Raw genomic sequence first — 25,221 nt, forward strand, 5'->3', positions numbered from 1 at the left:
AGGGGTGGATTAAAGAATTTTGGGATTTTAATAGGGAGAGCACATGCACAGGGATAGTTTGGGATGCTTTTAAAGCGGGGATCAGAGGGGAAACAATGAGCTATAGCATGTATCGGCAGAAGAAGGCGGCACAGCAAGAGGAGATGATTAGGAAAAACTTGATTAGGATAGAGGAGGATCTTTCTTTAGCCATCAATATGGGTAGACCAATTGAGGATATACTGCTTCAATTGGCCTCAAATAAAGCTGATGCTGGAGAAAGGATTGCTGTTAAAGCTGCGGAAACCTTCTTGGCAAAAATAGAGCACTGCCATGAGATTAGCGAGCGGGTGGGGCATACCCTTGCGGTAAGATTAAGACAAAAGATTACTGCAGGAGAGATATCGGAAATTTGGGATAATAATGGGAGCATAGTAGCTGATTCCTCTGGGATTCAGGAGGCGTTCCGGCAATTTTATCAACAGCTCTATAGTAAGGAACCCTCGAAGGCGTTGAATATAATTCAAGAGCCTCTAGATAAAATACCCTTGCGGGGGATTGATTCCGTAGATAAGGAGACACTCTAGGCCGTTTTGACTCAGGAGGAGATAATGGGTGCATTGCAAAGTTTACCAACTATCAAGGCTTCAGGCCCAGATCAGATCCCACTAGAGTTTTATAAAACTTTGGCAGATATAATTGGACCTGACCTGACGGAGGTTATCTGTCAAGCTCAAAAGGGTGGTTCTGCTCCAGAGGCAGGGGAGGATATTGTCATTTTTTTTAAAAAGACAAATAACCGAGGGAGCCAGGCTCATAAAGGCCAATAACTCTTTTACATATCAATGTTAACATTTTCTCTAAGGCTATGGCAACAAGACTAAATGGCATTATGAGGAAAATAATTAATCCCTGTCAACACAGGTTTATAATGGGGCGGAGAACAACACAGCATATTCGCCGATTTGACACTAGGTTTGAAGTTACGCTAACCCAGGCTCTGATACTTCTTGGAGTAGGCAGCAATGAAGCACAAGACCAATCTTATCAGTTTCTTTTCCTGGCTATGGCCGTAGTATGGATATGTATTTCCTCTGCCTGGCTAGACCCGGTACCCCCAACATTTCCCAGTGGCTTGCGCGGTTGTTCTCAATGTTTACCCTGGAAAGAGCTATTTTGGAGAGAAAGGGTAAAAGAGGGAGACCCCTGGGTAGACGCATCTGGGCTCCTTTAGTGAGGTGGAAGGAGTCATCGATGGCTAATGTCCACTGAACCAGATAATGAGAGGGGCAGGAGAATCTATTTGTTTTAACATCTGTTAGTAATTGTTTTAATTTTCATAGTCTGCTGTATGAATTGATATATGGTTGAGCTCTTCCTTAATTGTAATTTGAAGTATGATGAATTATTGCCTATTTTCTTTTTGATTGTTAAAAAAGTCTGGATTTAACCTCACAGTTTAGTATGCTATATAATTTTGTGCTGCTTATTAAAAATACAAAAACTTGAATGAAAAAAGAGAACTCAGAAAGTATCAACCACACGTCATTCTTTGCAGTTATAATTGTTCTTAGAACAGTCTTTTTTATTTTAAATACCATTTCATGCGCTAACACAGAGCTTCAAACAAACATTACGGTACATAACAAGTGGCTTTAATAACCCAATTCAATGGACCTCCTTGAAGTCAAAGTCCAAAGGATGAAACGGTGTTGAGTGTATTCTTTCCTTAAGTGTTCGAATATCTTTGCAAATCAGACCCTGACAGACGACATGGCCTGGCATGCCACAAAAGTAATAATAGGAAGAATATTTGTTTTGCCTCTTTTCATGTAATCACTTCTGACCACGACAGAAACTACTGGTGCACACACATGCATATAAAAATGCATTTACAATACAATACAATACATGCACACACCACCTTTCATCAGCGTCCGACTAACTTACAGAGCAAGTACCCCCTGGTCATAACGCCCTTGAAGGAAATAACTAATGTTCAACACCTTTTAGCATTTAAGACAGCCTTGTGTGTTCAACCCCATTTTCGCAGCTCTGATTTCAAACTGCAGGTCCCTAGTCCTGAAGTCTGCAGGGAAGACTTTGCCTTCTACTATTCAGAAGTCAATAAAACATCGTACACCCGGGTTAAGTAATAATGGGTGAAGCTCCAAAATACGTTTTTATAGAGTGACTGTTGCTAACGGTTACATGTGCGCAAATTAGTCAGTGGATTTCTGCTAATAATAATTACACAGTGATGTTTTCCATGGGGCATATTGTCAAGTTTAATGAGAACACTACTCTGTACCAGTAGAAACCGTCAGAATGGAGAAGTGCTTTGATTTTACAAAAGAAGTATTTTTGCAAATGAATGGAACACCATGTAACCCCTTCTCTATAGAGCGACTTGTATAGCTTTCCTGGGGCCAGTCTCATCTTTTTGTCAACTTTAAGCCTTTGGGCCCCTTTGCCCTTGAATTATTTTCTTCTCGTCACTGTAGAATTCAAGGTCAGATAAGAATAATAATAATAATTCGTGTCCACCTCCTAATTTTGTACTTTGGTCGTTTCTAAGCGGTGAAAATAATGAATGCTTCTAGTATCGAATGTAAATATACCCAACCACTGTAATCGTATTAGTTGACATCTCACCCAGGGCTACTGCTAGATATTTTGGCACCCAAGCCGAAGTACTATTTTGCCTCTAACCCGCCGCCCCAGAAAAGGGTAATCTTTGTTTTTTTCTGGACTAGGGGGCGCCACACAACTGGTGGCCCACGGGGGCGGCAGCAGGGCCTGCCTGGCTCAAGGAAGGAACCCCCTCCCCGGTCTTACCTTGCGGAATATGCACGATGCCCACCGTCAGTCCGGCCACCAGGTCCCCCAACAACCACCTGCGCAGCTTGTAGCGCGGCAACCACCCGACCACAGGTACCCGCGCCACCAGCGCGTGGCGCAGCTCTTCAGCGGAACAGCTGCACCTGCGCCGCACGCGCTCCAGCAGGCTCTCCGCCGCCGGTGCGTCATCGCCCCCCTCGCCGAAGAGCTTTGAGAACTGCTCCTCGGTGAGGACGCCTCTCCGCACCGATACCCCGGAGCTCATGGCGCGGCCGAGTGCTCCTGGCTGCGCGAGCCCTCTCCTTATAGTGCTCGAGCAGCCGACAGGACCGACTGCACCTTCTCCACTCTTGGGATCGAGGCCAACAGGCCAATATTCCGGTGAAGGAAAGGGAGTGGCTGCCGCCCCCTCTGCAGCGGGCGAGGTGAGGAATTCTAACAAGAAAGGTCGAAGAGTTTCGTAAAAGCCATCTCTGGCCGGAGTATGAAGCCTCGGGGTGAGGGCGTGGGGGCTGGTCGTGGTGGGTGAGACTCGTCTTCGGTCCTTAGCACTAGATAAGCGAGAGCTTTAAGGAGGGCAATTCTGCCAGTGCTCAGCACCGGCAGTGAAAAAAGTAACACTGAAATGGGATCCTAGCGGAAACTAAATTAATGTCCTTATAACTCCACAAGGAAAGCCAGTGATTTCTTCAGCCACAATCTATTGAAAAACTCTTCAGACAAATCGAGTCAGCGTTGCAATCCCTGTCAATATTTCTTAAATATACTTCACAGTTGCATGGTATATCTGCCCTTATTCCTCAACAGTTTTTACTTTTCCCAGATTGGTTTCTTTTGTTATGTTTTTCTGCAACGTATTAGGGACTGATTGTGAGTTTGACAGTCTTGGAGCAGGCTTAGGGGTCAGCGTATCCCTATCCTGCCCCAATATATCTTTCTTTTTTTATAACTTCAGGACAGAGGACTAGGGGCCGGATGTAGGTCGGTCGGTAACGGCCGAAAATCGGTATTTTCGGCTGTTACCGACCGAGATTCACAAAATGGTATGTAGGGCCACATATTTTACAGATTCGGTAAATTTACCGATCGGTAAATTTACCGAATCTGTAAAACACCGAATCGGTATTTTTACCGATTCGGTAACAATGAGATGTAGGTGGGACTCTTCTGAGTCCCACAAGCCTTACAGAATCGGTATTTTACCATGAAATCCAACTTCATGGTAAAATACCGATTCCGGTGTGCATGCACATGTGTGCATGCACACCTGTGCCATATGACAGGCAGACCTGCCCTTAGGGCAGGTATGCCTGCCACATGGCCCCTGAATCTTTTTTGGGGGTGCTAGAGGGTGTCAAAGTGACACCCCCTGCACCCTTGTCAAAATCGGTATTTACCGATTCGGTAAAAGGAACATCTGGATGTTCCTACATATCCACCCCTTAGATTTACCGATTTTTAATTACCGAATCGGTAGAATTCGGTAATTGAAAATCGGTAAATCTATTTTACCTACATCTGGGCCTAAGTCCTCAAGTCCTGGAATGGCTGCCAGCAACATTTTTCTCTTGTTACTGGCAGCCAATCAGAGCACTCACAGAGTCTGACTCTTGTGAGAGCGAGATGGCCCAAGGAAAATAAAGCTCCATGGGCCAATCAGAATGCTCTGGTTTGAATTTGCTCTCCCGAAAGAGTCTCTCAAGACTCTCACGGAGCCAACTGTCAAAATTTTCAATTATAATTTACCCTTCTTCAAAAACGACTGAATGGATTTACACCATATCACACAAAGCACAACCTGCGGACCAAGATCTAGCTTCCTGCCGAATTTGGTGTAATTCCATTCAGCAGTTTTTGCTGTAGCTTTGTCTAAAGCAGTCTATGGAAAATGCATGGGGATTTTGCGTTTTAGGACCCCCTTTTTTTCTCAGGCTCCACTTGACGCACCATCCTGAAATTGTCCAGGAAGGAGCTTACGTGGATGAACTTGGAAAGTTTGGAAAGCAGACCTAACTGGAAGTAGCTAGGGGTGACTGCCACTAGGTAATACATATATCCATATCCATATCCATACTAATATTATAAAGAGAGAGCCCAAACCTTTGAGGCGGGTAATCTCAGTAACCACAGCACCAATCACAACACCCAATACAGCGTTGGAAAGGGCAGTTGCAGCAGAAGGACATAGGCTATGAAGACGGCCACCATATACATTTAAAAGGTAAAAGAACCGTGCCAGCAAAGTAGTCTCTTGGGGGCGTGTCTGCGTTCTGCTGTGGGCGTGTGCTGGGGGCATGACAAACGCTGGAGGCGTGTGGTACGTTCCGGCCTTCATGCCATGTGAGATGTAATTGCGCCGCAACAAGGGGCACGCTGGGGGTGTGACACGCTGGGGCCGTGACAACGTGACAAACGCTGTGGGTGTGTGTCCGCACTGTGAGCGTGTGTCCGCCCTTCATGCCATGTGAAGCGCGAATTACGCAATTGCGCCGCATCAAGGGGCACGCTCGGAGCGCGACAAACGCTGGTGGCGTGTGTTACGTTCTGCACTTCATGCCATCTGGGTCGTACATTAATCAGATCGTCTGCTGTGGCCATGTGCTGGGGGCGTCACCAAAGCGTTCACCTCGAAGCGTGGTAAGTAACCATTCGCTCGACTCCCTTGGGGGACTGCCCGATGTCTCACACATAGTGGGGGTGCAGAATGCAGTGTGTGCCTTGGCCTGGGTGCATCTGAAAGGGGCGAACGCAATGTGTGGCTTGACCTGGGTGCGTCTAAAAAGCACTCGGGCTGAAGAGCGTCGGTGTGGGTCATAAAAAAATAAGAACAGCGGGAAACTATCATTCAAGACTCACACAATTCTAATTGTTAGACGGTCGCCGCTGGCCCTCAAGCAGGGGCACACGGGACTGAGCGTGTCTGCAGGGACAATTGCTGCAGCCTCTCATGCGCGCTGTTACTGAACTATCACATTAAACGAAATTACACGTGCCTGCTAACATCAGCCAGGGCTGTAGCCGGGCTCAGGCGGCGGATCACTACACTAATTACACGCGACTGCTAACATCAACCAGGGCTGCAGCTTGACCTCAAGCGGGGGAACAAGCGAATGAGCGTATCTGCGGGGACAATTACTGCAGCCTCTCAACTCTCAAATTAAACAGATTTAGCCGCGGCTGATAACTCTCTCATTAACGAAATTACACGCGGCTGCTAACATCAACCAGGGCTGTAGCCGGGCTCAGGCGGCGGATCACTACACTAATTACATGCGCCTGCTAACATGAACCAGGGCTGCAGCTGGGCCTCAAGCGGGGGGACACGCGCCTGCTAACATCAGCCAGGGCTGCAGCTGGGCCTCAAGCGGGGGAACACACGAATGACCATATCTGAATACACACATTACACACATTCTATTTCATACCCGGACAACGTCTGGACGGGCTGCTAGAGTATATATATATGTATATATATATATATATATATATATATATATCGATACACGCTCACTTTTTTAGAAGAAAACAGACGGCACTCCAAGCTGATGGTATTTCGTTGCGTTTATTGACAGACCCCCTACCCCATAAAAAGACAAACACGTTTCGCCGTGAAACGGCTTCCTCAGTGTCAAAGTGCATAACAAAACACGCCATTTTATCTCCACCTCTTCATTGCCATAAAAAGAGGACTGTGCCAGAAACTAGTTAGAATTGTGGCAGACATCTTGTAATGTGCAAATATACGTTATCTTACAGTAATATACGGAGGTTGGCGATTAATAAAGTGCTCGTGCAATGAAAAACAACGGGTGAAACCCATGTGATTCTTTCGTAACATGTATGACTTGTTCGGAAAATAGAAACGTTTGCATATGATCACAGTAATAAGTTCATATATATATACATAGACACGGTGCAAGTATTTTTCAAGTAGTCTCTAGACTTGTTAAAATGTCAGGAGTTAGTTTTAAATGCATATATTTTGCAAAAATTCGCGTAACTCTCTAAATTCTATACGTTGGAAAATTAGACATTTGTATGCAGTTTGTATGCATGGACATACTATTTATGTACACCGTGTGTGTTGGATCACTCTCTCTACGTTTTTATACGTGTTCCGAGCAAGTCACTTTTCTTGTAGCCCTGAATGGGCGTATTTGCTTATTTTTCTGCTCTTGCCCTGTATGGGCTTAGGCCTCCCTAATCCAAATATACAGATTGTATAATCAATCAGACACAGCGTGTGAGGGGGAGTTTAGCAGATGATGGTATCTCATTTTTGTTTCAGATGTTACATGTTCACTAGTTTACAGTTAACTCCACTATGATGTTAATCCAGATGTACCCAAAGTTCTTCATCATTGTTTAAACCTTCCGGCTTCATGGTTTGGAGGTCGATTATATATCTCGACTCCATTGCCCTGAGAGTTTTAATTTTGTCCCCACCTCTCTCCTGCCTTTCCAATTGATCTATCAGGTAAAAGGACAGTAAGTCTCTGTTGCTGTTATGATGGGTTTCGAAGTGGCGTGCCACCGGGTAATTCTTGTCCCTGTTGGTGATGGCACGCATGTGCTCCAAGATACGCTTTTTTGCTGGATTGATCTTACTTCCAACGTACCTCTTGGAGCACGGACAGACAAGACAATATATCACAAATTCCGAATTACAGTTCAGGAATTTGTTGATGGTTCTTGTAGGCCGGGGGTCATTGGGTCTACCCTCATATTTGATCTTCTTCTGGCTATATTTACATGCTTTGCAATGCATGCAGGGGTAGAAACCCTGGATGGGCTTGGATCTGGATTGTTTTGGGGGGTCCCTGTAATGACTCCTAGTTAGATGGTCACCTAAGGATTAACAACGCCTATAGGTAATCATTGGTCTAGGCGATATTCTGTTCTTTAGGACACTGTCTGTTTTCAGAATATGCCAATTGTTGTTAAAAATCTGGACCAACTCCCTTGATCTCATATAATAGGTCGTGGTCATTCTTGTCACCGGTTCTGCCTCTATTCTCTTACTCCGGTTTTTGTTCACAAGGAGATCTTTTCTATTTTTAAGTTCCACTTTTTTGGAGGCCTCTAGTAGTGATGTTTTCGAATAGCCTCGCTCTTGGAATCTAGAGATTGCTGCTTCTTGTGCCTGTATGAAATCGCTGTGTTCAGAGCAATTTCGTTTCAGGCGCAGGAGTTCACCATAGGGAATGTTTTTAACCATAGATCTGGGGTGGTGACTAGCAGCGTGCAAGACGGCATTTCCTGCCGTCGGCTTGCGGTAGAGTTTGGTTTGAATAGTGCCCCTTGCCGCAAATACCTCGAGGTCTAGATAGTGGACTGATTTATAACTTATCTCACTGGTGAATCTCAAGTTGAGATTGTTGTCGTCTAGCGTTGCCACAAACCTCTCAGCCGAGGGTCTGTCGCCCCGCCAGACGACGAAAAAGTCGTCAATATATCTGGTCCAGACCATAATGTGGTCTAGCCAGTGTTCGTTGGTCCCCCCAGGCCACGTGCTTCTCCCACCAGCCCACGAAAAGGTTCGCATAGCTGGGGGCGAAGCACGTGCCCATGGCGGTCCCCCTGATTTGACGATACAATGTACCTGAGAAAAGAAAGATATTATTATAGAGACAAAACTCAGTCATTTTCAATAGCATGCGATTGTGTTGATGAAATTGCATACTTTTCTTTTTTAGAAACCAATCAATAGCTTGGAGTCCATCTTGGTGCCCAATGCAGGTGTACAAGTTGGCGACATCTAGAGTGATGAGGAGCATATCATTGTCCCAATGTATGTCGTCAATAATCCTAAGGAAGTCCTGAGTGTCTCTTACAAAAGATGGAAGATCTTTGACATAGGGAGATAAATAGTTATCAATAAATCTGGAAGTTGCTTCTAGGAGGCTTCCGATGGATGAGACAATCGGTCTCCCTGGTGGGTGCTTGATGTCTTTATGCACCTTTGGCAGGTGGTAAAAAGTAGGGATGATTGGATGTTCGCAATGCAGGTACTCATGTTCGCTTTTGCTCAGCATGCCTTCATCCAACCAATTTTTTAACAGTCCATGGTATTCTGAGATACATTTCTCAAAGTCAATTCTGTTTATCACCTCATAGCATTCTTTATCCTCTAGTTGTCTTAACGCTTCCAGTTTGTATTGTTCCTTGTCAAAAATCACTATGTTTCCCCCCTTGTCTGAGGATTTGATCTCTATCGAATTGTCTTCCTTAAGTGATCTTATGGCTTGCCGTTCCATGCTGGAGATATTGGAATTGTTTTTGGTAATTTCCACTCTTTTGGTGGTGAGTTTGTCTAGATCTTGTAGAATTGCATCATTGAAGACGTCTATGGCGTCATGTGTTGCATGCGGTAGGAATCTAGATTTCCTTTTTAGGTTGCTTGGGTCTCTCCTCTGTGTGATTTCTTCTCTCCTGAGTACTTCACTTGAGCTGGGCAAATCTTCTGTACCTGCTAAGGAGTGTGTGATTTGAAGGAGAGATAAGTCATCATCAATGAGATCGTTGGTGATTTCATTGATTGTTCCAGTATTCATTGCCATTTCTGGTTGCGGGCGGTTAGCAAAGATTTTATCCAATTTTAGTTTCCGTACAAACTTGAAGATGTCAATTCTTGTTTCCACAGGATCAAATTTGGCTGTAGGGCAGAACGTCAAACCTCTTTTCAGTACTTTTTCTTCATGGGTTGAAAGTTTTCTCTGAGAGAGGTTGATGATGGTATTTTCTTGTTTTATCGTCTCCCTCTCCTGCCCCTGCTCCGGGTAACCATTGGTGTTGTATTTTGTGCGGCCCCTTCTGCCGCGCCTGGTTTTCCTCCTTTTTTTGTGGCTTTTCTCGCCATCTGGGACTGTGGACGTTGTCGCGTTTCTTGCATTACTTGAAATTCGTCTAAAAAAGGCTCAGTTGCGTTGGGTTCCACGTTTGGTCTTCCATTTGATCTGGTCGACTCATCTTCTGATGTTGAGACCTCTGATTCTGAGGTAACGTTGGTATTAGCTCGTTGGGATCCCTGCGCGAGCCTTTTTCTTGTAGCATCGAATTTCTTCGCGAAGGTGAGTATTCTACCCGTTAGATAATCTTGTTCATCCCTCTGGAACTTCGTTTGCTTCCTTTTCTTGATTCCGTTTTCGTATTCTTTGAGTCGTTTCTGCATGTTAACACGTAGATCGTCAGTGGTCTTCGTGTCTTTTTCTTTTGCAATTTGATCTTCCAATTTTTGGATCTCAGAGAGGGCTTTGTCCCTATCACTCCATGCGTATTTTATGAGCAGTAATAACATGCCCTTACTCGAATCAGCTGTATATGCTGCCCAGTCTTTTAACAATTGCGGATCCGGGTTTTCGTACGATGGAACGGTGAAAATACGCAAACCTCTGGGGACTCTGTTGCAGTCCACGTATTTTTGGAGCGATGTGGCCTCCCACCACTTCCTTATCTCTTGTTCTTGGATTTTCTCTAATTGGTGGAATAGAGTCTGTAGGTTGCTCATGGATGTTTGTGGCAAGGCCAAAGTCTCTGTTCTTTTTGTCACTGTATTGAGGCTTTTAAACACATCATCCGCCTCTCTCTCCCTATCCGCAATTAGGGACATGATGTCAAGGGAGTCCGTGGCACCAGCGTTGACCGCTGTGACAATCTCAGCGATTACTTAAAACGGGGTAACAAAAGGTTGTGTGGGGGTCTGTCAGGTTAGCTTATAACGGGACAGAGGTAAAATAATTATAAAGCCTATTGCCGGGTACTTGTGCATGCAGAGCTTACCCTCTTCGGACGTCCACAGTAGCCAACAGCGTTCCGTGGTCTCACGGGTTAGGTAGGCTGCAAACAGGGTTCCTCCGTAACTCCTTATGTTTCCCGGTTCCGCGATGCGGATCCCATCATGGATTCTTCTTTTACCTCGGGGCAAACGGCCAAATTAGCTTGCTGCACTGGACGGTCACCGCCGTCGCTCCGCCTACGTCCCGGGTGCTGGCGTCTCGCGGTGGTGAGCCGCGTAATACCGATACACGCTCACTTTTTTAGAAGAAAGCAGATGGCACTCCAAGCTGATGGTATTTCGTTGCGTTTATTGACAGACCCCCTACCCCATAAAAAGACAAACACGTTTCGCCGTGAAACGGCTTCCTCAGTGTCAAAGTGCATAACAAAACACGCCATTTTATCTCCACCTCTTCATTGCCATAAAAAGAGGACTGTGCCAGAAACTAGTTAGAATTGTGGCAGACATCTTGTAATGTGCAAATATACGTTATCTTACAGTAATATACGGAGGTTGGCGATTAATAAAGTGCTCGTGCAATTAAAAACAACGGGTGAAACCCATGTGATTCTTTCGTAACATGTATGACTTGTTCGGAAAATAGAAAAGTTTGCATATGATCACCGTAATAGGTTCATATATATATACATAGACACGGTGCAAGTATTTTTCAAGTAGTCTCTAGACTTGTTAAAATGTCAGGAGTTAGTTTTAAATGCATATATTTTGCAAAAATTCACGTAACTCTCTAAATTCTATACGTTGGAAAATTAGACATTTGTATGCAGTTTGTATGCATGGACATACTATTTATGTACACCGTGTGTGTTGGATCACTCTCTCTACGTTTTTATACGTGTTCTGAGCAAGTCACTTTTCTTGTAGCCCTGAATGGGCATATTTGCTTGTTTTCTAATTGTTAGTTGGTCGCCGCTGGCCCTCAAGCAGGGGCACACGGGACTGAGCGTGTCTGGAGGGACAATTACTGCAGCCTCGCATGCGCGCTGTTACTGAACTATCACATTAAACCAAATTACACGTGCCTGCTAACATCAACCAGGGCTGTAGCCGGGCTCAGGCGGCGGATTACTACACTAATTACACGCGACTGCTAACATCAACCAGGGCTGCAGCTGGGCCTCAAGCGGGGGGACACGCGCCTGCTAACATCAGCCAGGGCTGCAGCTGGGCCTCAAGCGGGTGACCATATCTGAATACACACATAACACACATTCTATTTCATACCCGGACAACATCTGGACGGGCTGCTAGTGTATATATATATGTATATATATATCGCAAGCAAATAACTCCATCCACTTCCACCAAAGCCTCGGCGGCGAAGAAGGAGAAGCGAACCACTTCTTTGTAAGGCAAGATGTTTTATTTCAACCTTCAGCAGCAGTCAACAGATGACGCGTTTCGGGCTCAGGCGCCCTTGATCACATCATATATATATATATATGTATATATCTATACTAATATAATAAAGAGAGAGCCCAAACCTTTGAGGCGGGTAATCTTAGGAACCACAGCACCAATCACAACACCCAATACAGCGTTGGAAAGGGCAGTTGCAGCAGAAGGACATAGGCTACGCAGACGCCCACCATATACATTTAAAAGGTAAAAGAACCGTGCCAGCAAAGTAGTCCTTCGTGGGCGTGTCTGCATTCTGCTGTGGGCGTGTGCTGGGGGCGTGACAAACGCTGGGTGCGTGTGGTACATTCCGCCCTTCATGCCATGTCTCATATCATGTGCTAATCCCACCCCGCTTCCTTTAAACACCCCTGCACCCTATAATCATAACCCACCCTTACTCCTTAAAATACCCCAACACCCTTAAACACTAACCCATCTTAACCCTATAAATATACCCTGTACCCCAAAACCCAAACCTATCCCTAAACCCTAAAAATACCCCTGTACCCCAAAACCCAAACCTAGCCCTGAATCCTATAAATACCCCTGTACCTCAAAACCCAAACCTACCCCTGAACCCTAAAAATACCCCTGTACCCCAAAACCCAAACCTTGCCCTGAACCCTAAAAATACCACTGTACCCCAAAATCCAAACCTAGCCCTGAACCCTTAAAATACCCATGTACCCCAAAACCCAAACCTACCCCTAAACCCTAAAAATACCCCTGTGCCCCAAAACCCAAACCTAGCCCTGAACCCTAAAAATAACCCTGTACCCCAAAACCCAAACCTTCCCCTGAACCCTAAAATACCCCTGTACCCCAAAACCCAAACCTAGCTCTGAACCCTTAAAATACCCCTGTACCCCATAACCCAAACCTAGCCCTGAACCCTTAAAATACCCCTGTACCCCAAAACCCAAACCTACCCCTAAACCCTAAAAATACCCCAAAACCCACACCCAGCCCTGAACCCTATAAATACCCCTGTACCCTCCCCCGGTAAGTACATTGGTGGCACACTCCAGCAACATACTCATATTTTTTCACCACCCATTTGAAAAATGCACAGGTCTCTCTCATCAATGGCCAGCACCGACATACACTTTTAGACACACCTCCCGCCACAAGTTCTAGAATTGCGAACTTTAGAGCTGGGGAGCTACGTTAGAATCTCAGCATCAGCTCAACATCCTGTGATTCCAGGCAAAATATATATATATATAATATCAACCAAAGTTGTCCAGATCATAAGGCCGCACACCGCTGCAGGTAGGTCTCTGAAATCCGCGGATCCTTCCACGAAGAAAAAAAACGAAGCGCTGGCTCCCGCGCGTCGTTATTATTTAGACCCCGGGTAGGCCAAGTACCCAAGTCCCCCTCCATAAAAATATAAAATTAATTGGCCATGCCCCGGGGGATGGGGTCCCCAGGGCCTGGAATTGGCCACGGGAGGGGGGCCACGCGGCCCCTTCACATAAAAATGTTTTAAAAAATATATTTGGGGGTCAGGCCCTGGGGATGGGGTCCCCAGGGCCCAAAAAAGTCAAAGGAAGGCGGGCCACACAGTTTACATTTCAAAAAATGTTTTTTTTTTATAAGACGCGATCGTCCATAGGCCCGCACCTCACAAACACACTCTGCAAACGCACCCTGTGGCGCTTTTTAAATTGGGGAATTAATTCCCCTTCAATTTTGAGGGTCCCTGGAGGTCAACTAGCCCATCAGGTACCTCCAGTAAGCACCACAGGGCTGCGTTGCAGGGAGGTGCTCCAGGCCACGCCCCTTTTTACACCTCTCTGCAATGCAGCTTTGTGGGGCTTACTGGGGGTACCTGGTGGGCTAGTTGGACCGCAGGAACCCCCAGGATTCAAAGGGACTTAATTCCCCAACCTAAAACGCGCCACAGGGCGCGTTTGCACAGTGGTGAAGGAAGGGAGCGGGGCCTGAGTTCACATGTGTGCAAACACGCCCGGTGGCACGGTTTAAGTTGGGTAATTAATTCCTTGTCAATACTGAGGGTCCCTGGGGGCCAACTAGCCCACCGGGTATGGTATGGTATGGTAAAAAGTTTTGTACCGCGCTCGGACACCATAAGATTTCATGGCGCTCATGACAAATGCGGGGAGGCAGGGATGAGTGTTTACTCAAAAGCAGACTGGAAAAGATATGTTTTTAACAGTTTACGAAAACAGCCATAGGTAGGGCAGTGTCGAATGGCAGATGGGAAAGCGTTCTAGGTTTTGGGGGCACAGAAAGAGAAACAGGAGCCACCATGTTTTTTCCGTTTAGTTTTTGGAATGACTAGCAGATTGTGGCCAGAGGAACGGAGGTTTCTGGAAGGAACATAGCATTTCAGTTTAGAGGAAATAAAAATAGGAGCAAGATCAGACAGGGCTTTAAAGATTGTACAGCCCAGTTTAAAGGTACATCGCTTGGCCACAGGGAGCCAATGAAGGCTCCGCAGTAGCGGCGAGACGTGCTGGTGTTGGGGTTGGTGGTAAACCAGGCGTGCAGCCTGATTTTGCACGAGTTGCAACCTGTGAAGGAGGTATGCAGGGATACCGGCATACAAAGTGTTGGCGTAGTCAATTCTTGACGCGACCAGGGCCATGATGACAAGGATCAGTGCGTCTCTGGTAATAAATCTACAGATTTTTCGTATCCTGCGTAGTTGGAAAAAGCAGGATGACGTCACCGCACTGATCTGGGGCCCCATGGATAAGTCACTAGAAATGACCACGCCAAGACTCTTCACAGAGTTGACAGGACGGGGAGGGGGCCCTAGTGAGGGAGGCCAAAGGCTGTCATTCCATGGATTGGCTGCTCCACCCACCAGGACAAGCTCAGTCTTAGTAGGATTTAATTTGAGTTGGCTATGATACATCTACTCAGAGATCTCAAGCATGGTGGACTGAAAAGTAATACGAGAGGGAGGTATCAATGGGAAAAATTAACTGCAAATCATCCGCATAATTAAAGATGGTAGCAGCGGACTTATGGAGGGAGAAGATCAGGGGTTGCATGAATAAATTAAATAATAAAGGGGATAAAGCGGAGCCCTGAGGAACACCGCAGGACAAGGGAGAGTAGGAAGCCGAGAAGGTAGACAGATGCACTGCCTGAAAGCGATTATCCAAAAAGGACTTGACCCACTCGAGAGCCATGCCCTGAATACCGGCGTTCCTGACACGGTCGATCAATATTGCATGATCGACCGTGTCAAAAGCCGCCGATAGGTCCAATAGGACAAGGGCTTGAGGGATGTTATTATCAGCGCCCTTTCTGAGGGTGCCTCTAGTAAGTGCAATGGAGCTGTGTTGCAGAGTGTTGTAAAAAGGGGCGTGGCCTCTAAACACTTCTCTGAAACGCAACGTCCTGGCACATACTTCCTTCACCACTGTCCAAACGCACCCCGTGGCGCGTTTTAAGTTGGGGAATTAATTCTCCTTCAGTACTGAGGGTCCCTGAGGGCCAAATAGCTCAACAGGTATCTCCAGTATCCTCCAGGGAGCTGAGCTGCAGACAGATGTTCATAGGCCACACCCCTTTTTACACCTCGTTGCAACGCAGCTCTGTGGCGCTTACTGGAGTTGGGTAATTAATTCCTTGTCAATACTGAGGGCTAGTTTGATCCTAGCGACCCTTGGGATTGAAGGGGACTTAATCTCTCAACTTAGAATGGTGACAGGGCACATTTACACAGTGATGAAGGGAGGGGAGGGGCCTGATGTGATGTGTGCAAACACGCCCTGTGGCGCGTTTTAAGTTGGGGAAAAAATTCCACTTCAAACCTGAGGGACCATGGGGGCCAAGTAGCCCACCAGGTGCTTCCAGGAAGCGCCACTGCGCTGCGTTGCAGAGAGGTGGTGCAGGCCGTGCTCCTTTTTACATCTTTCTGCTACGCAGCTCTGTGGCGCTTACTGGATGTACTACGAAATCCGATTTACTCACCTGTTATCAGGAAAGACCTCAGTGCAGCATCTTTGAGACCAGTACTGATCCTGAAAAGTAATTCTAACCATACTTACCAATAACTTGAATTTCCTTCCATAGGCTAACATTGACTGGTTTCACTTGGAAATTCTTGAGTTTTGCAACTTTTAAATATTCACCTAAAACCACCAGAACAACAAATTCCAATGTACTCACCTGTTATCAGGAGAGAACCCAGTGCTGCATCTTTTAGCCCAGCACTGACCCTGAAAAGTAATTCTAACCATACTTACCAGTAACTTGTATTTCCTTCTATAGGAATCCATTGTCTGGTTTTCACCAGAGAAGTTTCTAAGTGTTTATTTTCACAAACTACAAATATTCCTAAAAAATTGCCTGTATGACTTAAACACACTCTTTCAGCTGTTTACAGGAGATGCACAAGTGCAGGATCCAGGATCCACCACTGAGTAAAAAAAAGTAACGAAAACACTACTTACCTGCTAAGTGAATTTTCTCCCATAGGATAACATTGGTAATTCTATGTGAAAAAGTTTTTGTGTCAACTTTTAAAATACAATAATATTCCTTAAAAATGACTACTGTAACCAAAACGCTTTTACTGAACTGTTTACAGGAGATGTCCCAGGACTGAATCTAGGAGACAGTCCTATGGTTGAAAAAGTAATTCATAAAGTAACTAATTGCATTTAACTAGAAATTCCCATTCAGCTCAATGTTGCATTGTGTTTGAAATTGTGTTGCCCATTGCAACAACTGTAACTACTGCACTAAAAACTCTATTGCCTATTTGCAAAGTATTTAAACTAAAGTAATTCATTCTGAGAAAGTATATTTTGTAATGTAATTATAATGTAATTTAAAAAATAAAATATCTAAAAATAAATAGTTTAAAAAAATGTGTAACTCAGTATCAAAAAAATAAATATAAGAATTAATACATTTAAAATTGTCATTTACAAAACCTATGAAATTCACTGAAAAAAACATAGGTTTCAGACATGTTATAGCTAGGAATTAGCATTTAAAAAACCTTTGAAATTCACTGAAAAAACCATAGGTTTCAGACATGTTATAGTTAGGAATTAGCAGTTAAAATACCTTAGAAATTCACAGAAAAAACCATAGGTCAGGGGAGGAGCCGAGCCAGCGACCAAGATGGCCGCTTAGAGACCAGCTCCGGACGACCTCGCACACCCAACTCGCCATCCTGTCACGAATCCTGCACCCCGACCCGTCCTCCAGGTGGGGGAATTGAAGCGGCGCCCACAGGAGCAATTCTGGCATTTTTGGGAGCCCCGGCGACCGAGCTGCACTGCCCGAGAGTTTGCGGCCTGCGGCGTTCGGAAGCCGGGGCCTCAAGGGCCTGCAACCCCCGGCCCGAGTGCAACAACATCGGACGCCGGGTCCGCCTGGGGTCGGCCCGGCCAGAGGTCGTGGGGGTCACGGGCTGGAGCTGTAGCGGGTGCTTCCTTCCGTGTCTCTGCCCCCTGTTGACTGCCGGCGGTGAGTGGAGGTGCCCCGCAGTGGATCGGTGCTTGCTTTGGCACCCGGTGAGCCCTGCTGCCGGCCTGTGTCTCGGTGGCTGGGTCTGGAGCGAGGTGTCCAGGGGTGCTCCTTGTTGAGGGGGCCATTCTGGAGGTTCCCATCGGCGCCCCTGCGCGGCGGCCCTGCCGGAGTCACCCCTTGAGGAGGGGCGGGGCACGGCCTATTCCCGCCTTTGTGGACGACATACCTGAAGGTGTGCAGCATCATCGGGGGTGTGGAGGACGGTGGCGATCCCCTGTATACTGGACGGGCGCGGAGCAACCTATGTAGGTCCTTGTGGATGACGTGGGACCTTGATGGTGTGAGTACTCCTGTGCTTGAACGACTGGGGCCCCCGGCGAGTTCTCTACATTCTGGGTGCCAGCTGGTGGGGCCACGGGGTGGTTTAACACCTCCATCTTACAGTGATGGCCTGCTGAGAAACCTGAGGCAGGAGTGCCCTATACTGGCTTGTCCTGGTGCCTTTTCCGGACTACTGCAGTTGGCGTGAGACCCGGGCTGGATCTCCGGATCGTGTTCGCCCCGGGAGAGTGTGGAGGGGAAGCGGTGACCCCATGCTGGGGTCCGTGAGCCGGTGGAAACGCTGTGACATTGACACCAGGAGTGCGACAGAGGGCGAATCACTAGGGGGCAAGATGGCGCCGAAGACGGACTCGGAGAAATCCTTGCCCAAAACCACCAGGGGGGCCAGGCAAGTACAGTCTAATAAGCAAGACAGATACACCCTGCCTAAAGGGTCTCTGATCGACTCGAGGAGGGGCCCAGGTGGAGGATCCGAGGACCCTCCTGCGGGGGAAGAACCGACGCTGAAGGATCTCATGGCGGCCATCACTGGACCAGAAAATGGAGGCTCTAGACTGTAAACTGGACACTATCTCGATCAAAATGGGGCTGATTAGGGCGGACTTCATGAAAGCAAGTGAGAAAGTTAAATCACTGGAAGTCAAAACAACAAGCCTTGTAGATGATGTGAACCAGTTGCAGCAAGAGGTGCGTGACCTTAAGTCCTCCAGGGAGTCTACTGACCAGCGGCTTGATGAATACGAAGGACGGGCTCGGCGCAATAATATCCGCATCCTGGGAGTTCTGGAGAAGTCGGAGGGTCAGGGGCCGGATCTGTTTGTAGAAAACCTCATCCTTAACATAAACCTAAGTGCCTTAGCAATTTCTTCACGGTGGAACGCGTTCACAGGGTCCCCGTTGGTAGGCCTCGTACCGGGGCAAACCCACGTCCAATGATTGCTTGAGTCCTTAATTTTCGAGACCGAGATGCTATCCTGCAGGCGGATCGAGGCGCGGATCATTTGGAGTTCGAGAATGCGACCCTCTTGTTCTTCCCTGACTTTACCCAGGTGGTGCAGAAGCAAAGGCAGAGATTTTTGACGGTCAAAAAGAAACTGAGGCACAAAGGCATAAGTTACGCTATGATGTTTCCGGCCCGCCTTCGAGTGGAACTTAAAGGGAAAGCCTGTTTTTTTGATAACCCTGAGGTGGCTGCGGTCTGGTTGGAGGGTGTCCAGCGGCAGGGCCCTGAGTCCCGTGACCAAGGGGAGGCTGATGAACAATGACTTTGCTAAATAAGAGGTCAGCAGGGGGCTGCGAACTGTTGGTTGGGGGTTGATTCGGAAGGGGGCATGTAATAGGATTCCCTGCTTATATGTGTTTATAATGTTTATTGTGGTGTTTGTAATATGCAGGGGTATCCGCATAGAGTTTGGGGGGGAGGGGTGGTGGGCCCGCTGGTATGTCCTCCTCTGTTTTCTACTTTTAGTTATCTGTAGATTAGTTGGAGGCGACAGGCACACTTCTAGTTGGGGATGAACGCAAGCTGTAAGCATGGGTGCAGGGAGGGGGGGTGGAGGTTCCTGTATTGGAGTTGTTTAGTTTTTATTGTATGTCATTTTATTTCACATTGGGTGTCATCAGTCGATTCTGGAATGTCATGTTATTGTAATGTCTTTCGATAGAAGGGTAACCGGGATTTCCGCACTCAGTTGGAATGTGAACGGGCTGGGGGACAAGATCAAGCGAGGTATGGTTGGCCAATTGATCCGGAGACTCTCACCAGACGTGGTATTATTGCAGGAGACACATCTCATGGGAAAGCGCTGCATGGCACTACACAAAGGAGGGTAAAAACGTGTTGCACATGCTGGTTTCACTACTGGGTCTAGAGGGGTGGGGATCCTGGTCAAGAACTCCTTCCCATTAGCCGTCCAGGACCCGTGGGCCGACAATAGAGGTAGATATGTTGGGATTTTGGGGCTGTGGGAGGGGGGAACTGTCACTTTTGTGTCCGTATATGTCCCACCGACCCTCCAGACTGACACCTTCTTCGATTTGTGTAAGATCTTTTTGACACTGCCTGTTGGGGTCTTGATTGTTGGAGGTGACTTTAATGCGGTGATGAATGGTGAGATGGATAGACACCCAGCTCGTGCTCTGCTGCCGTCCTGGAGGTGGCTGACTGATTTTGTGGAAACTACTGGCCTGATAGACGGGTAGAGGATAAAAAACCCCAGTGAACTTCAATACACGCATGCCTCAGCGGCGCACAACTCCCTTTCGAGGATAGACTATGTACTGGTGCTGGCGGCGCAGGCAGTCTGGGTCCGGGATGTACGGCACTTGGCTAGGGGAGTCTCTGATCACTCGCCGGTCTGGATGGGTATGAACCTTGGCGGGCGGGATGTGGCTCGGATTGCCCCCATCAGCGCATGGCGGTTGCAGGACCCAGACACTAAGAGAGAGATTGTGCGGATCGCTATTTTCAGGATAACGTGGGCACGGTGGACACAAAGTGTTCCCTGTGGGAAGCTTACAAAACTGTTATTAGAGGGGCATTCCTGTCGATTATTTTGTGGAAGAAGAGGAAGAGCCGGGCTGAGGTCGACAGGGTGGAGGCAGACTTACTGGCATTGGAACGGGAGATGTCGATGAACGCCACCTCGGAGGGAATGCACTGCCTCCGACTCCTCAGAGACGAGTATAAGAGTCTGGCTAGGGACAGGGCGAAGATGCAACACGCGGACACCCAGAGTAGGGTGTACGAACATGGCGATAAGGCTGGGAAATTAATAGCATAGCTGGAAAAAGGGGAGTGGGCGTCACGATTGGTACCGGTATTGCAGACCGTCGACTCAGGTAAAATAACGGATCCGCAACAAATAGTGGAAGAATTTGCAGGCTACTACACGGCGGTGTATGCAGCCGAAAGCGGGTACACTGAGTCGGAAAACGCAGATATGATACGTGATATTCTGATGCCCTCCCTTTCAGACGAAGACAGGGACTACCTGGATTCCCCATTCACGAACGACGAGGTGGCGCAGGCCATCAGAGGGGTTCGCTCTGGGAAGGCCTCTGGCCCTAATGGGCTCCCCATCAAGCTCTATAAAGTGAATGCAAATAAATTGGCCCCCTTCCTTAGGGATATGTTCATCGAGAGTAGAGAGAAGGGTCAGCTTCCATACGATCAGCGAGTCGCCAATATTGTAGTCATACACAAGGAAGGTAAACTGAAGACGGAGTGTTCCTCATACCGGCCGATCTCCCTCCTGAATGCCGAACCGAAGGTTTTAGCAAAATTACTCGCGACTCGACTGGTTAAGGACATAATGACGAGATCCTGGGCGGCGCATCGAAAATACACGAGCCAACAATTCTGTTATCATTGGATGCCACCATGGCCTTTGATAGAGTTGAGTGGCCTTATCTCTTTGCTGCCTTGCGTAAGGTGGGCATTGGTCCGGAGTTCGTGAATTGGGTCCGTCTTTTGTATTCTGGCCCCCTGGCTAGAGTTGTGGTAAATAATCATAGATTTGCTGATTTCCCCTTGGGGAGGGGAACCAGACAGGGATGTCCGCTCTCCCCTTTGTTATTGTTATTTGCCTTAGCGCTCGAGCAGCTTGCGGCGTGGGTCTGCTGGAACAGGCCGATTAAAGGGCTGAGGTGGACTTCCGGGTGGGAGGACAAAATAACGCTTTACGCGGATGACATTCTATTATATTTGACCACCCCCCGGAGTTCTCTGATTGCATTTCTGGATGTCCTGGCATTATTCAGTAGGTATTCCGGCTTTGCCAGTAACTGGGCGAAGTCTGTTCTCTTTGTTTTAAGCGGTGATCCCCCGCTGTCTCCGCGGACTGCCCGGTCAGATTGGAGTTGGTGAGATTCCGGTATTTGGGCATTTTTGTATCACTAGACCCCAAGATGAGGTATGAAAATAACTTGATGCCCCCACTGGCTAGGTTCCGGAGGGATGTGATGCGATGGAAATCACTGCCGCTCTCCCTGCTGGGACATGCTGTCCTGTTCAAAATGATGGCTCTTCCCCGCTTCCTGTACGCACTCCAAAACTCCTTGGACCCGGTACCCCTGTCTTATTTCAAAGAAATTGAGTCTCTACAGCAGGAACTTCTTTGGGAAGGTAGGCAGCGGATTGCGCTTTCTAAGCTTACGCTGCCGTGGTACGACGGGGGTATTGGACTGCCAAATATCCGGAAGTATTATTGGGCGTCCCAGTTGGTGGCAATCAATCAAGCAATTTATGGATCACCACTTGACCCCGGATACGCAGTGATCGTGGTCAGATACCTGGCGGTGAATACTCTAGGGCACTATATATCAGAAAGGGGAGCTTTCCATTGGTTGGGCCCACAGCAGTTGCTGTTCAGGTGTGGCATGAGGCTAATCGTTCCCTTGAATGGGATGGGATAATAACTTTGGCAACGGCATTTTGGAATGCTGAGCGCCTGGGAGGCCTATGGAAGACGAAAGAATTTGACAGGTGGGACCTCATTGGGATATCACAGGTGGGGGATATATGGGGTAAGGACGGTATCCTTACGTTTGAGGCTCTTCAGGATCGGCATCAATTGCAGGAGAGCGAGCGGTTTCGATATATGCAGATTAGGCATGCGTTGCTGGCTAGTATCCCCCGGGGAGTTACGCCCCCGGAGGCTTCCCCATTGGAAGATCGGGTGCCGGCGGTCATCTTCCGACCAAAACAATCTTCCTGATCTATAAAAAGCTTCTTAACCTGGAACGCAGATGGCCTGGTCTTAGATGATAAAGACTGGAGGGAGGCTGTGTCTTTCCAAAGGGTGATTGCTATACAGCTGAGACTCCGGTTGGTGCAATTGAAGGTCCTTCATCGCTGTTATGTAACGGGTCCACGATTGGTGCGAATGGGTTTGGCTGTGAGTGGAGAGTGTCGAGGGGGATGTGGTGAGGTTGAAACATTCATGCATATGTTATGGGACTGTACTGTCATCCGCAGTTATTGGACTACAGTCCATGACAAGATACGCGAGGTGTGGGGTGTTGTCTTGGAGTTGGAGGCACGCTGTTGTCTCCTGAATGTTTGGGAACCAACCGATCTCACGTCTCACGGAAAGATATGGGTTACGCTGGCATGTGCTATAGCCAAGTGCAATATCGCCCAGCTGTTGGGGGCCAGTCAGTCTCCACACATTGGGAAATGGATGGAGGACCTGGACTGGTGCATGTTTAGAGAACGATCTGTGTATATTGCCAGGGGTAGGCCCAGGAAGTGGGGGAAAATTTGGGGCGCTTGGAACGGCTACAGAGGAGAAATCTGTGCTCCCCCGCTACACTGGAAGATAATGCTGTGTCCGAGGAGTCCTGAACCCATTCGATATTACATGTATATTATACAGTAACTTAGAAGATGTAACAACAATTATTGTATGCTTGGATGCCACCCAATATATTCTTTTTTGTTTTTGCTGTGTGTGTTAATAAAATGAATGTGAAAAAAAAGAAAAAACCATAGGTTTTAGGGGTGTTATATTTAGTTGGACATTTCACTCTTACAAAACCATTGAAATTCCCCCATAACTCGCGCGCCCGCAATCCACTGCTGATGATGTCACATATTACATCATTCATGACATTGTCCGTGACATCACTGAGGACATCTCAAATGACATCACTGATGACATCATCCACGTGACAATCTGATATATCTTATCATACACTAGTATAACCTTTCAACACTCATTATAGAATATGGAGTACCATATTTGAAACCATTGACACACCAATACAAGTTTCTAAAAACCCACTCAGTGATTCCTACATCTACACACACATCTAAACACTTACCTATAGATTCATTCATACATGCTAACAAAGATAAATAGAACACTATTAAATATACTTATACACCTACATCCACATTACACACCAGCACGCATCCTATTCACTTATGCAGTCATCCTACTCACTTATGCAAACAATTGATCATACTTATATTCACTAAGCTACACACTTACACAAACACCACTTTATTTATTCATATAGATAGTAATTGATACTTAGTGTGTTATAAAATCACTATTACAAGTATACAGTTATCCATACGTCACTCATGCAATCACTGAGTCTTATGTATACTTATTTATATACAACAACTGTCACATACACTGCCTTTTATATTTCTAGTTTGTTGGACATGTATCATTGAGAAATATATTTACTCATCACCACACCCATAAAGAGATTCACTCACCCAAACAACTGTTTCCACATACAGTCTTAACCTCATATACCTACTAAATCAATTGTTTACACATCTTTGGACAGTCACAAACCTCCCACCCAGCCACACACACATTCATTCACTTCCCATACAAATACTCACTTAACTAATTAATAACTAATATAGACTTTCACATAGCTAGTATCCAACTTATGTAGTAGTTTACACAACACGAGATGCAGAGATACAGTTATTCACACAGTTTAATCACTATCCCATATATTTAGTGAGACACTTTAAATTCGTCTCTTAGACCTTTTCTCCTGAGGCGGAAGCCGGGAGCTACAGGCACGAGCACTCGCTCTTTTTTTAAAATACTTTGAGAGTCACGATAATTTGTACTTTGGCTAAAATTACGATCTGACACCCTGTGTGAATGAGTGTGTGTTGATTTTAAAAACCTCACCTTCTCACAGCTCCACTCACCCGCCCACAGCCTCACAGCGGATCTTAGCGCTGCCGAGGACTCACAGTGTAAACAAACATTGCCGCCATTTCCCGCCGCACTCTGAGGCCACGCCCCTTTCTACGAGGCCACGCCCCTGAGTACTTAAGCCACGAAAACCAAGCGTCTGGCCAGAAGACCTTTTCTCCTGAGGCGGACGCCGGGAGCTACAGGCACGAGCACTCGCTCATTTTTAAAATACTTTGAGAGTCACGATAATTTGTACTTTGGCTAAAACTACGATCTGACAACCTGTGTGAATGAATTTGTGTTGATTTTAAAAACCTCACCTTCCCACAGCTCCACTCACCCGCCCACAGCCTCACAGCGGATCTTAGCGCTGCCGAGGACTCGCAGGGTAAACAAACATTGCCGCCATTTCCCGCCGCACTCTGAGGCCACGCTCCTTTCTACAAGGCCACGCCCCCTGAGTACTTAAGCCCCGAAAACCAAGCGTCTGGTCAGAAGACCTTTTCTCCTGAGGCGGAAGCCGGGAGCTATAGGCACGAGCACTCCATCTTTTTTTAAAATACTTTGAGAGCCACGATAATTTGTACTTTGGCTAAACTCACGATCTGACAACCTGTGTGAATGAGTGTGTGTTGATTTTAAAAACCTCACCTTCCCACAGCTCCGCTCACCCGCCCACAGCCTCACAGCGGATCTTAGCGCTGCCGAGGACTCGCA

The 25,221-nt window shown here is 47.0% G+C and overlaps 1 protein-coding gene across 3 annotated transcripts in view; it reads right to left on the reverse strand.

The window, feature by feature from the left end:
- Positions 1 to 3,134, reverse strand: part of LOC147749132 (solute carrier family 26 member 10-like) — a 490,027-nt gene extending 486,893 nt beyond the window's left edge. For 2 of the 3 annotated variants that reach the window (XM_086966535.1, XM_086966516.1), the window contains exon 1: positions 2,818 to 3,133. In XM_086966535.1, the coding sequence (XP_086822661.1) occupies positions 2,818 to 3,085 (268 nt within the window). In that variant the 5' untranslated portion in view covers positions 3,086 to 3,133. Of the gene's footprint in view, positions 1 to 2,817 lie in introns of all 3 variants that reach the window. The other variant, XM_086966525.1, reaches the window with a different exon arrangement.
- Between the last annotated feature and the right edge of the window lie 22,087 nt (positions 3,135 to 25,221).

The sequence above is a fragment of the Lissotriton vulgaris genome, chromosome 1_1 (assembly GCF_964263255.1).
Source record: "Lissotriton vulgaris chromosome 1_1, aLisVul1.2, whole genome shotgun sequence".
NCBI lineage: Eukaryota > Metazoa > Chordata > Amphibia > Caudata > Salamandridae > Lissotriton > Lissotriton vulgaris.